Below are 14250 nucleotides of genomic sequence, written 5' to 3' on the forward strand. Positions count from 1 at the left end.
AAAGCAGTAAACAACCCAAAAGGGCAGAGAGGATCCCAGGGCTGAATCCAGTGGAAGGAATAGCCAATTTCCCCTTCCATTTGAAGCTTCTTGGCCCATCATGACAACAGAGTGGCTGTCAAGCAACTTGACTTCCCAGGCTGTGGTTTGGTTGGCACCAAACTGCCAACAGCAACACTATGCTGAGCACACTGCATTAAATTAGGCTGTTGGGCTCCAACCCTGGAGGTGTCCAAGAACAGCTTGGATGAGGCCTTCAGTAACCTCCTTCTGATGAAGGTGTCCCTGCCCATGGAAGGGAGGCCAGAACTAGATGATCTTTAAGGTCACTTCCAACCCAAACCAGCCTATAATTAAATCCTGTGTACTCAGCAACATGCAGTAAATGAGAGGACAAAGCCTGGCAGTGCCTAAGGCGGAGTGAAGGGGACGTAGGTACACATCACCTTTACAAGTCTTGGGATTGGTGGGATAGAAATGGTAGGAGGAAAGAGCAGAAGCAAAGACTTCCATATGAAGTAGCAGCTCAAGGACTAGCAATAGTTGAATAACATTGTGGATTTGATGCAGGAATGTGTCAAAAGGTAGAAGCTGAAGAACTGGGATCCACACAAGGAATTCCTCCAAATCCACCTACAACAAGGCAGAGACCATTTAGGGGAAAGTTTCCCATTACCCCTCAGATACAATGATGCAGACCCACAAACCATTGCTGGAGGAACAATTAAGTGGCAGTGTGCACATGACAATAAACCTTGCAGGGTGTTAGGAGCTGCAGGAGCAGATGGGCAACCATGACAAATGCCAGAACCTCAGGTTACTAATGACTGCTGGCACCCTGTAATCCTGCCATGGCAGTCACTGATGGACTGCAGCACCTCTGCCATGGGGACAGGCTGGGAGAGCTGGGGCTGTTCAGCCTGGAGAAGGCTCCAGGGAGACCTTGGAGCTGCCTTTCAGTATCAGTACCTCCCCTCCAGGAAGGCTGGGGAGGGACTGTTCAGAAGGGCCTGTGAGGCTAGGATGAGGGGAGATTTAGGTCAGACATCAGGAGGAAGTTCTGCACAATGAAGGTTGATGAGACACAGGAACAGGTTGCCCAGGGATGTGGTTGAGGCCCTGTCCCTGGAGACCTTCAAGATCAGCCTTGATGTGTCTCTGTGCAGCCTGCTCTAGCCGGAGGTGTCCCTTCTGGCTGCAGGGGGTTGGACCCTTAAGGGTCCCTTCCAACCCAATGCAGTGTGTGAAGCTGTGAAACAGAGCCAAGGAAACCAATGCCATGGGGTTTGAAGCCTCAGAGCAGTGAAAAGATTTGAACAGAGCAGATATAAACCCAACAGCAAGATCACTTAGCCTCTCCTTGGCCAGTGTGAGGGACCAAGGGCTGCAGAGTCCCATTTGGGTACTGTTGTTATTTCTATGATCTAGACTGTCCTTACCTCCCTTTTGGTGGCACCACTTCTACACTGTCCTTACCTCCCTTCTGGTGGCACCACTTCTACACTGTCCTTACCTCCCTTTTGGTGGCACCATTTCTCTACTGTCCTTACCTCCCTTCTGGTGCTCTTTAGATGCCTCCCTGTGCTATGTGACAGCATTTCAACTCACCACCTCAGCAGGTCCTATCCTGTAGGGGAAGCATCCTCAGCTCTGATGACATTCACAGCTGCTCAGTGGCCCAGACATGTTCTAATCAGAAAATTTCTTCTTAATGCTGCAAGCACACAGTGAAATTCTGGGAAATAAACCCAAACCATTACCTGATGATGTCCATCTGGGGCACCTCCTTTATGTACTTGAACTTGAACTGATACAGTTCAGTCACTGTCTGGAGATTTGAGAAGAGAGGGGACAAGAAGAAAGGGGTCCCTTTTAGTAACAAGTCTAAAGATGCATTCTGAGGCTCCTGGTGCCCTCTCCCAGCTTTATGCCAGAGTGCAGCATTAATTTAATGACCTGATGACAGCTTTAAGGCTATTACTGCTTGCATGAGCTTTGGCAAATGTTCTTCACCACCCCAGTTTACCCAGCACTGAAAGAATCACCAAAAAAAGGGCAAACTTCCTGCTTCCTCCTTCCACTTCCTCTCTGGGCCTGACTCCCTGGCCTAACCCTCTAAAGAGGAGTGGGGCCAGGCACGCATCACACTGTGTGCGTGTCCTACCCTGCTACAAGGAAAAGTGTGAGGCTCCACAGGTGATGCAGTGTCACATGGAGACAAGGGCCTGAAGGACTCCTTCCTTCCTGCTAGGGTAAAAGTGATTGAATCTCACTGGGGCCAGAGTTTTCTGAGGAAGGTTAAAAAAAAATCCAGATGATTTTCCATCTAAAAGGAAAAGATTCACTATGATTTTAGATAATAGAACAATGAGGAAGAACAGACAACCTCCCCACAAGAGAAAGGCTCCATTGTAGTCCTATTCCATGCCTATAATCTGTTTGTTTGGTTTTTTTTCCAGAGGCAATGAAGGGGATTAGCAGCAGCTCAGCTGAGCCCTTAACTCTGAGACTTCCTGACAAACCCCAGCCTTGGGAGGGACTAAACTCTTGCTCCCTCCTCAGATGCTGAGGTGTGACACAGACCAGGTGAGCACAGATTCTGCAGCCTTCTCTGCACCTGTTCTGTAGACACAGTATGGATGCAGAACCTCACCTATATATATCAGACCTTCCAGTTTGCCTCCACCAGTTGGAAAAAACAGAATCCCAACAGAGAACACCAAAAGGATAAGGACAGGCATCACCCATACAACTCATGTCTGAAGCAACCCAGAGCTTCTGTCCTAAACCCGTCTGTGTGAAAAACCATCTCCAATTTCAACAGAATTAGTTTGCACTTCCCACTTCTCTTTGGCCAAGGAAAACAGAACTGGGAGCATGCCCATTAGCTGCCTGTCCCCATCCCTTCTGGAGGCCCTAGATGGGCTCACAGCCTTGTGCCTGGTGGGAGTGTTTGATCACAGTCCAGCTCACTGAGCTTGAGGGAAGGCAGAAGAGAAACAGGGTCACCAAGCAGCCACATCAGGGTACAATTTAAGCCTGCAAGCCAACTCTGAATAAAAATCTACTCACCCATGCCTTCAGTGGCCTCAAAGATTAATTAAGGCTCTTTCTTACCTCCGGTTCCTTGGGATTGGTGTAAATCTGTGACAAGAAAGCACAGTGAGGCCATTCTCTCCTTGGATAAACTGAACCAGTGAGAAGTGACTGAACCACCATGTTGACAGCAGAGCTTGGTGCTGTCTTTAGTGTGGGATAAGAAAAGGGGATGGCTGAGACACAGCCCTTCTCTACCAGCAGTCACCACCTAGCACTTCAAAGCCAGGGAAAGCACACTCAGGTGTGTCATTGTGGAGGAGTTTTATTGTGGCCTTCCAGTATCTGAAGGGGGCCTACTAGAAAGCTGGGGAGAGACTTTTTAGGGTGTCAGGTAATGATAGGACTAGGGGGAAGGGAACAAAAATAGAAATGGGTAGATTCAGATTGGATGTTAGGAAGTTTTTCACCATGAGGGTGGTGAGACACTGGAACAGGTTGCCCAGGGAGGTGGTAGAAGCCTCATCCTTGGAGGTTTTTAAGGCCAGGGTGAAAGTGGCTCTGAGCAACCTGATGTAGTGTGAGGTGTCCCTGCCCATGGCAGGGGGGTGGAACTAGATGATCTTTGAGCACCCTTCCAACCCTAACAATTCTATGATTCCCATTCCAACCCTCACAGGCAGCTCAGGATGCCTGAGATGTAACTACTGGGATTATCCACGGAGTAGATCTGCAGCACAGCTCTTGGTGCTTTACAAAAGCCCAGGGCAAACAACTCCCTGTGCAGCCAAGAGCAGGTGCTGGTTTCTCCAGGAATCAGATTAATGAGGAGGACTCTTCTGCAGGGGGGCATGGAGATGACAGTAGCTTTCATGGAGGCAATCCACGGAGGCAAGAGTTTAAAGGAAGCAATGCCATGAAGCACATGAGAGTGCTTCTAGTTGCAGGCTGGGTGTAAGGCCTCAGCCTGACATGCTAAGCAAACTAATTCCCACGCAGCCTGGGAAGTTTATATTTACCCATTCAAGAAAGGTTACAGCTCCCTCCCAAACCACACACATCGTGGCTTCCCCTTCAAAAAGGCACAAATGGCTTGGCACAACCTTGACTCCATCCATATCTCTTTCAAGCAGAGAGGGGAAGAAAAACACCTTGTGCTCCTGTACTTACTGCCAGCACGGCGATGTGTAACTATGGAGGGAAAAAACAAAACACAAAATCAGACTCTGACCTCGGTGGGCAAGGAAAAGAAAGCCGTGGAAATCTAACTGCCTGCAGCCAGCGAGGGGACATGGAGAAACCGAGCTAAACAAAGCCCTTCAGGCAGGTCCTTCTCAGCACAGCATCAGCAACACCTAGTGGCCAGCCAGCTTGGCTTAGCTTGGATCGCCAAGGAAGAAGATGCAGGCTCAGACGCACTCCTGGGACTCCTCCTAAACCAATCCCCACAGGCTGTGCTGGTTTAAAGAGCACTCATCCCTGCTCCAGACCAATATTTGCTCTCTGCTATGCAACCCCCCTCAAAGGTATTTAATTATCATAGAGCAAGACAATGTACATGAGATTACTCTTGAAAACAATCCTAGAACATACTTCAATACCTCGATTTTTTCCCCCCTTAATCCATGTCAAATAATAAATAATTCATGTCCCTTATAAACAGCAGAGAGCTAAACACCTCCTAGAACTGTCAGCAAGCAATCAGCTGAGTTCACAACGTTCTGGATTATCTCATCTCTGGCAGTTGATGTACAAGAGCCCATCTGATGATCAGTGCTGAATCTGATCTTGGTGAGATCTGCCCTGAGGAACAGTGCTGACAGAAGCTGGTGCTTTTTTCCTGTGCAGAGCAGTTTTTATGTCAGCATCAGCAAGAGACAGGGTTACTGACTAGATGGTTTTGTCTCAGAAGTAGTCACATCCCTTGCATCATGGGTTATTTCCCAGAATGTTAAAAATGAGTTAGGGTTGGAGAAAATGAGAAGAAGGGGAAAGGGCTTGCAGTGATAGGACAAGGGGCAATGGATTTAAGCTTGAGGAGGGCAGATTTAGACTGGAGATTAGGAAAAAACTTCTTTCCAGGGAGGGTGGTGAGACACTGGAACAGGTTGCCCAGGGAGGCTGTGGATGCCCCCTCCCTGGAGGTGTTCAAGGCCAGGCTGGAAGAGCCCTTGAGCAAACTGAGACATCTAGTGGGAGGTGTCCCTGCCCATGGCAGGGGGGTTGGAACTGGATGACCTTTAAGGTCCATTCCAACTCAAACCATTCCATGAATCTATGAATCTATAAAAATATGAGGGGACAGGAGAAAAAGGAAAGCAAGAGCACAGAAGAACCTCAGGTATGGAGATCAAGACCTCATTTCTGACTGGCAGTGTCTCTATCCAAGTATTAGAGGCCACAAACATGAATCATAACTGAGGAAATCCATTTCAGGCTGGAAATGGGACCACATACCATGTACAGGCAAGCTGAAACAATGGCCCAGATTTGGGCTGAAGAACCCCAAATCTCACATGGATATTCTCAGGGTAGAGTCTTTACCCTGCCTCCCAGCTGTAAATGTGTGTTGTGTCCATGCAAGCTCATTACAAAAACACAGGGCAATTATCTTGTGTCCATATTTGATGAATAAATAGGAAAGTCTATTAAAAAGCATGAAAAAAAACTTACATACTGCCTCTCCAAAGCATCAAAACAACCTTGAAGCCTGCCAAGGAGAAACATGTTAGTTCTAACCAACCACATTTATCTCCTGATCTGTAAACACACACTCATCAGATACACTTTAAAGTGCATTTTCTCTGGACTAGCAACCATTTGGGCTTGTCAAGTTGTTTTCAGGCCAACCATCATAAAGGCTCTCTCCTCCCTCCACATTTGTCAGCTGTTTATACTTCTACATCTCAGGCTTGAGAAGTGTGCCAGTGCAAACTACATGAGGTTCAACAAGTCACAGGGCCAGGTCCTGCAGCTGGGTCAGGCCAACCCCAGACACAAATCCAGGCTGGGTGCAGAGGGGGTTGAGAGCCTTGAAGAAAAAGCCTTGCGGGTGCTGGTTGAGGAGGAGCTCCCCAGGAGCCAGCAGTGCCCTCCTGCAGTCCAGAAGGCAGCTGTGTGCTGGGCTGCCGCCAGAGGAGTGTGGCCAGCAGGGCAGTAGAGGGGATTCTGCCCCTTGGCTCTGCTCTGCTGAGACCCCACCTGAGTCAGAACAACAGTACCCAGTTGTGGTGTCCCCAGCATAAAGACACAGAGCCATTGGAGTGAGTCCAGAAGAGACCATGACGATAATCCAAGGGCTGGAGCACCTCTGCTATGAGGGTAGGCTGAGGGACCTGGGGTTGTTCAGCCTGGAGAAGACTCCAGGGGGACCTTCAAGCTGCTTTCCAATACCTGAAGGGATCCTACATGAAGGCTGCAGAGGGACTTTTCCTAAGGGTGTCCAGAGACAGGACAAGAGGGAATGGTTTGAAATTGAGGGAGAACAGGGTTAGACTGGAACTTAGGACGAAGTTTTTCAGTATGAGGGTGGTGAGACTCTGGAAGGGGTTGCGCAGAGAGGTTGTGAATGTCCCCTTCCTGATGTGTTCAAGGCCAGGTTGGATGAGGCCTTGAGTAACCAAGTCTAGTTGAGAGCTGTCCCTGCCCATGGTAGGGAGGCTGGAGTAGGTGATCTCTAAGGTCCCTCCCAACCTAAGCCATTTTAGGATTCTATGATACTGCCATCCTGAAGCTCACGTGAACCCTGCAGAAGACAAGGATCCAAGGCCTAAGGCTGCCTGAGAATGGCTCAGTGCTCAGTTCTAGCTCCCCAGCTTGATCCCTGATGGCTCTTTTCCCGTTGGCCTTGTGCAGAGCTTGGCTGAAGCTTCACCCTGAACACAGCCTGACATGTTTGCTCTTGTAAATCTTTTATTATCTGATGCAGAGTTTACAGCTGTGGACTTTTCTCAGAGTACTAAATATCCTTTGAGGTAGCAACAGTCAGATTTGACTGCCTGAGTCAATGTGCAGCAAGCTATCTCCTCAGCACATCAAAGTCGGCCTCTGCTTTGTGAGAACATGCCAGCTGTGAAACACACTGACTTAGGTTGGAAGGGACCTTAGAGATCATCTCCTCCAACCGCCCTGCCATGGGCAGGGACATCTCCAGCTGATGGGGAGCTTCTCCACAACCAACACCCCCAAGGCTTTTTCTTCAGGGCTGCTCTCAACCCCCTTTGCACCCAACCTGGATTTGTGCCTGGGGCTGGCCTGACCTAGCTGCAGGACCTTGCCCTGTGACTTGTTGCACCTATTGCAGTTGGCACTGGCATACTTCTCAAGCCTGTCAAGATCCTTCTGGATGCCATCCTTGGCCCCAAGTGAGTCCAGCTCACCACACAGCTTGGTGTCATCAGCAAACTTGCTGAGGATGCACTCAATGCCACTAAACAAAGCTGGAGGGCACCTGGACTGGGACCATCCAGGGAGGTAAGAATCTTGCACACCAACCAGAACTCCTGTCAGAGCAAAACGAGCAACGACTAAACAGCAACAGAACCAACCTCAATATTTCCTCTCCCCCCTCTCCATATCTACTCTGCCTCTATGTGCTCTGGGGCCTGACCATGACCTCACTCCATCCAGCACTTCCACAGGCCTTGGACTCACATGATCCTGGGCAGCTAATTCTGTCCTGCTCACGCATAGGGCTGAGCATGCCAGCTGCAGCAGCGGGAGCCAGCCTGGCACAGCGGGCAGCGCTGTGGGCACAGCAGTGTCAGAGGCAGGAAGCAGTGGCAGTGCAGGGGGCAGCTGCCTGCTACTCAGCATAGTCTCGTCTTGGTTTCACTGTTACTCACTCACCACTTGACTATCTGCAGCGATCCCAGACAGCTTTTATCTTCTCGGAGAATTTTTAGACAGAGGTCTGCAAAAACCAGATTTAGCACAGAGTTAGAGTCCTTATCGCAGCTTCCCTTTCTCGGGAAAATGTGTCAGCTGCAGGTCCTTCCTGACAGGAAGTGGTGGGTTTCCACCGAATCCCAGGTGGACAGACACAAGTGCCAGAGCTACGGCTTCATTTCAAAACACCACAGCAACTCCTCTCCTCTCCTCCCTCCTCTTCTCCGCTCCCACCTATTTGGCAATTCCCTGACAGCACAGAATGCTCAAATCCCAGCACAGAAGGGGTTGGAAGGGACTTCTGGAGATCATCCATCCATTCCAACTTTCCTGCTAAAGCAGGGGCACCCACAGCAGCTTGCCCAGCACAATGGCCAGGTGGGTTTGGAATCTCTCCAGAGGAGCAGACTCCACAACCTCTCTGGGCAGCCTGCTCCAGGGCTCCAGCACATTCACATTAAAGAAGTTTCTCCTCATGTTGAGGTGGAACTTCCTGTGATTGAGTTTGCATCCATTTCCCCTTTCCTGTCACTGGGTATCACTGAAAAGAGCCTGGCAGCCTAGCAGCCACCCTTCAGATACTTGTAGACATCAATAAGGTCCCCTCTCAGCCTTCTCTTTTCCGTACTAAATGGCTCCAGGTCTCTCAGTCTTTCCTCCTAAGAGAGATGCTCCAGTCCATTAATCATCCTCGTAGCCTCTGTTGAACTCTCCCAAGCAGTTGCCTGTCCCTCTTGAAGTGGGGAGCCTAGAACTGGACACAACATTCCAGGTGTGGTCTCACTAGGGCTGAGTAAAGGGGGAGAAGAAGCTCCCTCGACCTGCTGCACACACTCTTCTTAATGCACCTGAGTATACCATTGGCCTTCTTGGCCACCAAGGCACATTGCTGTCCCATGGATAACTTATCAACCAGGACTCCAAGATCCTACTTTGAAGACCTACTCTCCAGGCTCTCCATCTGAGGCACAAGCACTGTCTGCATCCAGACTGGAGAAAGCCCATTACTTATGGTCCTAACAAACTGAGCTCCCACCTACATGAGCAGTTGGCAGCTAAAACAGATGACAGCTAAAATATGATGAGCAGAAAGAAGAGCTCAGCACCAAGTGGAAGTTTTACCATCTAAATAACGAGTTCCATAGGAGCTCTCTGGGAACAGCCCCCTCATGTAGGTGATACAGGACACAGAGATGGCCAGCAGCTGTTTCACCAGCACCACCGACTGCTGCTCCGTGGAGACTTTGTTGGGGAACACCACTGATTCCTGAAAGAGAAGGACAAAGCCCAACCCAGCACCACTTCCAGGTCACACAGGGATTAGGTGGGGGAGAAAAAAAAAAGTGATTTTACTTAAAGATGTAATTTTAATATTTCCAGGGTGGTGAGGCACTGGAACAGGATGCCCAGAGAAGCTCTGGAGGGTGCAAGCCTGGAAGCGTTCAAAGGCAGGTGGGATGGGAACTTGAGCAAGCTGCTCTAATAGGAGGTGTCCCTGACCATGGCAGGGGGGCTGAAACTAGATGATCTTGAAAGTCTTCTTCACCCTAACCCATTCTGTGATACTGTGATTCTCTGGTTCTCATACTATGGACTGAAGTGGGATTAAATGTCCAAAGGATAGTTACCAAGAGATCTGAGGTGATTGGAACAGGTTTCCCAGGGAGACAGTTGAGTCCCCACCCCTGGAGATACTCAAGGTCAGGCTTGACAAGGTTCAGAGCAACCTGATCTAGTGCAGGATGTTCCTGCTCACTGCAGGGGGCTTGGCCTAGATGACCTTTGGAGGTCCCTTCCAACCCAAAGCATTCTATGATTCTATGACAGACTCCCATGCAGCCTACACTGGGCAGTCCTTTGCTCCCCTTCTGTCAGAGCTGGACATTCCCACCCCTTCCACTGCACCAATACTGCCACTTAATACACAGCCACCTCTACAAAATGAAGTGTGGAGTTTTCTGACAGTTTAGCTCTGCAGAATTAATTGTGGAGCCAAACAAGTGGCAGTGCTGGGGTGCCCTGCACTGTTGCACCGGAGTTTGCTACCTGCCAGGGCTTTCTTTGAGCTCTGGCACAGCCTCAACCTGCCAATGCCATGCACAGACCTGGCTTTCAGAGGCATTTTAACACAGAACTGTGAACGTCTCTGTGACTGGAGCTGCTGTCATTACTAAGCACTGTGTGATTTTAACATGATTTTAACACTAACTCAGTGGGAAAGTACACTAAATTTAGTGCCCCTAGTAGCTCATTGCTTTTCTTCCAGCTAATGAAGCTCTGCATACACCTAATGAGCCTACATTTGTTTAGTCAAATACATGTCAAAGCTTCACACTGCATCTTCCTGGACTCACTAAACTGCAAATAATCCAAGTAAGATCAGTGCAGACAACAGAAAGTGTTCCCACCTCACCAAGCACAGATGTGCCAGGTCCAAAACTGAGAAGTGAGACTGTCAGCACTATTACATTGCCAGGTTTTTACCTTAGAGGACTTTTTCTTTTGCCTGGTCTGTAAAAGCTGCTGAGTAGCCATCCTGTATTGCAAAGCTCTGCTTTCCACTCCTAATTAAAACCTGGAAAAAGAAGATATGAGACACCTGGAAAATACTCAGTCATTGCAATTTCCCATCTTCCTTCAACAAAGAATGAGATTTTCTTCAGCTTATCTGAGTCTGAAAGCTAACTGACAGCCAGGACAAAGCAAACCAAGGATATTCCACAGCACCATCTGAGATTCTGCAGAGCAAGAAAACTTCTTATTCCCTGGTAAACAATCAATAGGATTTGAAATTCAGGGCCACAACTGTACCTGGTGTCAGCTGGTACCTCTTCAAAATGCAGTTCTCATATTCCAAACCACAAATGTTAATTTCTACAACCATTAAGAAGTGTGAAGGGGGAATGTGAAAGAACTGGAAGGCTGCCAACAGCAGCCAGTATTTTAGCAAGGGTAAGCAGGAAACACACTCACATCAATCTTGGCCTGAATAAAGGAATGATTCCTCTGGGACACCTTGAAAGGGTGGAAAAAAAAATGGGGGGGGATGGGGGAGAGAAATCCACATTGTTCCAATGAAAGCAGGCCCTGTTAGACATGGCTGGATTAAAGAGGAAAATACTCTTTTTACAATAATGAAAAGCTGATTGATAAAGGCAATAAAGTGGACATTAGATGCTTCACACTTTGGTGGGGTACTTGATTTAGCACCATCTGACATCATGATTAAAGCCTTCCATTAGATGGAATTAACAAGGCCCAGGTTGACTGGTCTGAAAAATGGCTCCCTGGGAGAGCTCAACGTGCAGCTGCTATCAGGGGGAGCTGGTAATGGAAGGAGACACCACAAACAAGTCCCCAGAGGAGTGCTGCCTTGTCCACAGCTAGTCAGTATTTCTACTAACAATTAAAATGGCAAATCCAGGGTGGGTTGATTTAAATCGTGAGCTAATGCAGCAGATTTGTATCATGGCAGTTGATCTAATCTTATTTTGCATTTGTACCTTTTAGGCTTTTTTTGGTTTGGGTTGGGTTTTTTTTTTTATCCATGAAAGCCTGATTTCCATTTGTTGGCAGTCATTAAGACATGTTGATTGGAACATGGTGACAGCTTTTATGCTAAATTTAGTCCTTCATTTAGTAACAAGGACAGATTACAGCTATAAAAGTCTATTTCAAACAAGTATACACCTGCAAAATTTTTAATATGTTAAATATTTTAGGAAAGTGTATCTTGTTAGTCATGACTGGCTAAGTGCTGTGAACAGGGCTGGAATGCAATGAAAGCAGACAAAGGCATTATTGCAACCTGAGGTTGTTAGTCAAATAAAGCTGATTTAAGTCAGCCAGGGAGATAAGGAAACATGTTTCCTACAACATACCACGCTTACAATCGATTTATTGGTGCACCTAAGCTGAGCTTATCCACTCTGACCTGGCTGTTTCAGCACAGGGTCCCTCCAAAGCTTCACTATCATCATCTCACCTCGCCCACAATCTGTGCACCTCCTCCAAAGATGCTTTATCACCTAGATCAGAAATTTAGTGTTAACTGGGAGAAATCAAACCTCTTCCCCATCATCTCAGGAACCTCCAAATTCTCCCCTTGGGGACTTCACCCCTTCGGCCCTGTGCCCACACACCCACTGCCCCCTCAGGCCTCACCTCAGGCCATGGGAGGCTTCAGCAGGCCCCAAGAAAATAAAAGTAGGGTTCAAAGTCTTCATCGGTAGTGGGTTTGCTTCTGGGTGGTTGGTTTTTTGTTTTTTTTTTTTCAACTGAAGGTTAAGCCTGGCCAGTCTTCACAAGATGCCCTGGGTCGAGCCCACCACCCGATGGCCTGAGGTGAGAGGTCCCTGAGGCACAGGGGGCCTCAAGTGGGACCCCCGGGACAGGAGGTCCCCTGAGGCATAAGAACCCTGAAGGACAGGAACCCCACGGGGCAGGGAGCCCCCTGAGGCAAAGGGTCCCTTGGGGAAGTTGATTCCCTTGAAGCAGGGGAGACCTGAGGTACAGAGCCCGCTGAGGAAGGAGGTGCCCCCAAGGCAGAGTGTTCCTGAGCCACAGGGTCCCCTGGGGTGGGAGCTCCCCCGAGACAGGACTCCCCTCAGGCAAGAACGCCCTGAGGTGCAGGGCTCCCGAGGCAGGGAGTACCTGAACTCCCCTGAGGTGCAAGGGAATACCTGAACTCCCCTGAGGGGCAGGGAGTACCTGAACTCCCCCGGGGCGTGTCTCGGGGCAGGGGTACCGCGTGCGGTGCCGCGCGCTCCTCCTCCCGCGCCTGGCCGGAGCGCAGCTGGCGGCGGGCGGGGCCGGTACGAGGCCGAGGCCCTGCGCCCCCCACATCCTCCCTCAAGGCTCCGGCCATGGCGGGCCCGGCCGGGGGGTCACGGCTGCGGGGGCACGGCACCGTCTCGGCAGCTGGCACGGATTTCACAGGGTGTCTCAGCCGTGCCCAGGGGAACATTCTTGTGTCCTTCCCCAGGCCCGGCCCGGCCCGGCCCGGCCCGGCCCGGCGGCTTAGTGGCGCACACGGTGCAGGCAGGGAGAGGTGACCCTGGGGAAGTAAGCGGCAGCAGGGACATGGCAGGGGGTGGTAGGGTGGAGGGCAGGAGGTCCTCACATGGGAACAGTGGAGATGTGGGATGCCAACCCCTGTGGGTGCCTGGCATCATGCCCACAGCAGATGCCACCAGCAGGACCACAGGTCCCCCGAGCAGGATCATGGAGTCACAGAATCGTTTAGGATGGAAAAGACCTTTAAGATGACTGAGTCCAACCTTTAACACTGCCAGGTCACCACCAGACCATGTCCCACAGCACCACATCTCCAGGGCTTTTAAACTCTTCCAGGGATGGGGACTCCACCACTGCCCTGGGCAGCATGGGCTAGGCCCTGACAACCCTCTTGGGAAAGAAATTGTTCCTCATGTCCAACCTAAACCTCCCATGGGCAACTTGAGGCTGTTTCCTCTTGTCCTGTCACTTGTTCTTTGAGAGAGGAGACCAATTCCTATCTGGTTCCAACCTCTTTTTAGGGCATTGTAGAAAGTGGGAAGGTCTCCCCTGAGCCTCCTTGTCTTGTCATGAATGTTTCTGGGCTTCCCAGTCACAGCTGCAGGAGCTGGTGAGTGGAAGGATTTTCACCATGGTTAAGAGTTTTCAGTGTATGCCAAGCTCTGGGGAAGCAGGGGCCAGTGGGTGCTGGGGCATGGCACAGCTGTGATACCCCAGGTGGCTGTGGCAGTGCTGATTTGGCCACCATGCTAGTGTCTAGGAATCACTTGAGTCGCCACCAAACAAGAACCTGAATATTCAAGCAGTAAATCAGCATGACCTTGTGAGGCAGGGCTGAGGTAAAAGCTGGGTTTGCTCCAGTAACCTTCCCCTAACCCTTCCACTCTCCAGCTAATTTGAGCTGATGCTGGAGCACAGCCACGTCCCTGTGTTTCATCCCAAACTTCAGACTCCAGCAGTCATGCTTATAAAGCCAGTTTGGTGTCATACCCATTGAAAATCACCGTAAAGGAAAATACTGGGTTTATTAGCAGCATATCACCCTAAATCATGAGCAGGTTTTACATTACTCAAAGCCAGAAGACCCATTCTTAGAATATTCTGGTACTTCCCTAGGGAAAGAAAGACTTTTAAATATCACCCCTGTTCAAACTAAAGGCATCAGGGACTTTGTAAGAGGCAGATTATTTTGGAGCTAGCATCACAACCCAGACAAGGAGGATGGATTCTCTGTTTCACCAGTATCTATCTTATTTACAGAATAAAGCACCTAAACCATAGCCCTGTCTGTGGAGACACTCAAGATCAGAC

General features: G+C 49.6%; 1 protein-coding gene across 1 annotated transcript in view; it reads right to left on the bottom strand.

Moving 5' to 3' along the window:
• The window catches only part of HORMAD2 (HORMA domain containing 2), a 31390-nt gene extending 20932 nt beyond the window's left edge, over positions 1–10458 (bottom strand). Inside the window, 7 exon segments of the mRNA XM_054392595.1 lie at positions 1761–1828; positions 3118–3144; positions 4207–4227; positions 5710–5746; positions 7885–7948; positions 9046–9190; positions 10408–10458. Of these exon segments, the coding sequence (XP_054248570.1) occupies positions 1761–1828; positions 3118–3144; positions 4207–4227; positions 5710–5746; positions 7885–7948; positions 9046–9190; positions 10408–10458 (413 nt within the window).
• Positions 10459–14250: the final 3792 nt, after the last annotated feature.

This window comes from Indicator indicator, chromosome 26, assembly GCF_027791375.1.
Source record: "Indicator indicator isolate 239-I01 chromosome 26, UM_Iind_1.1, whole genome shotgun sequence".
Taxonomy (NCBI): Eukaryota; Metazoa; Chordata; class Aves; order Piciformes; family Indicatoridae; genus Indicator; species Indicator indicator.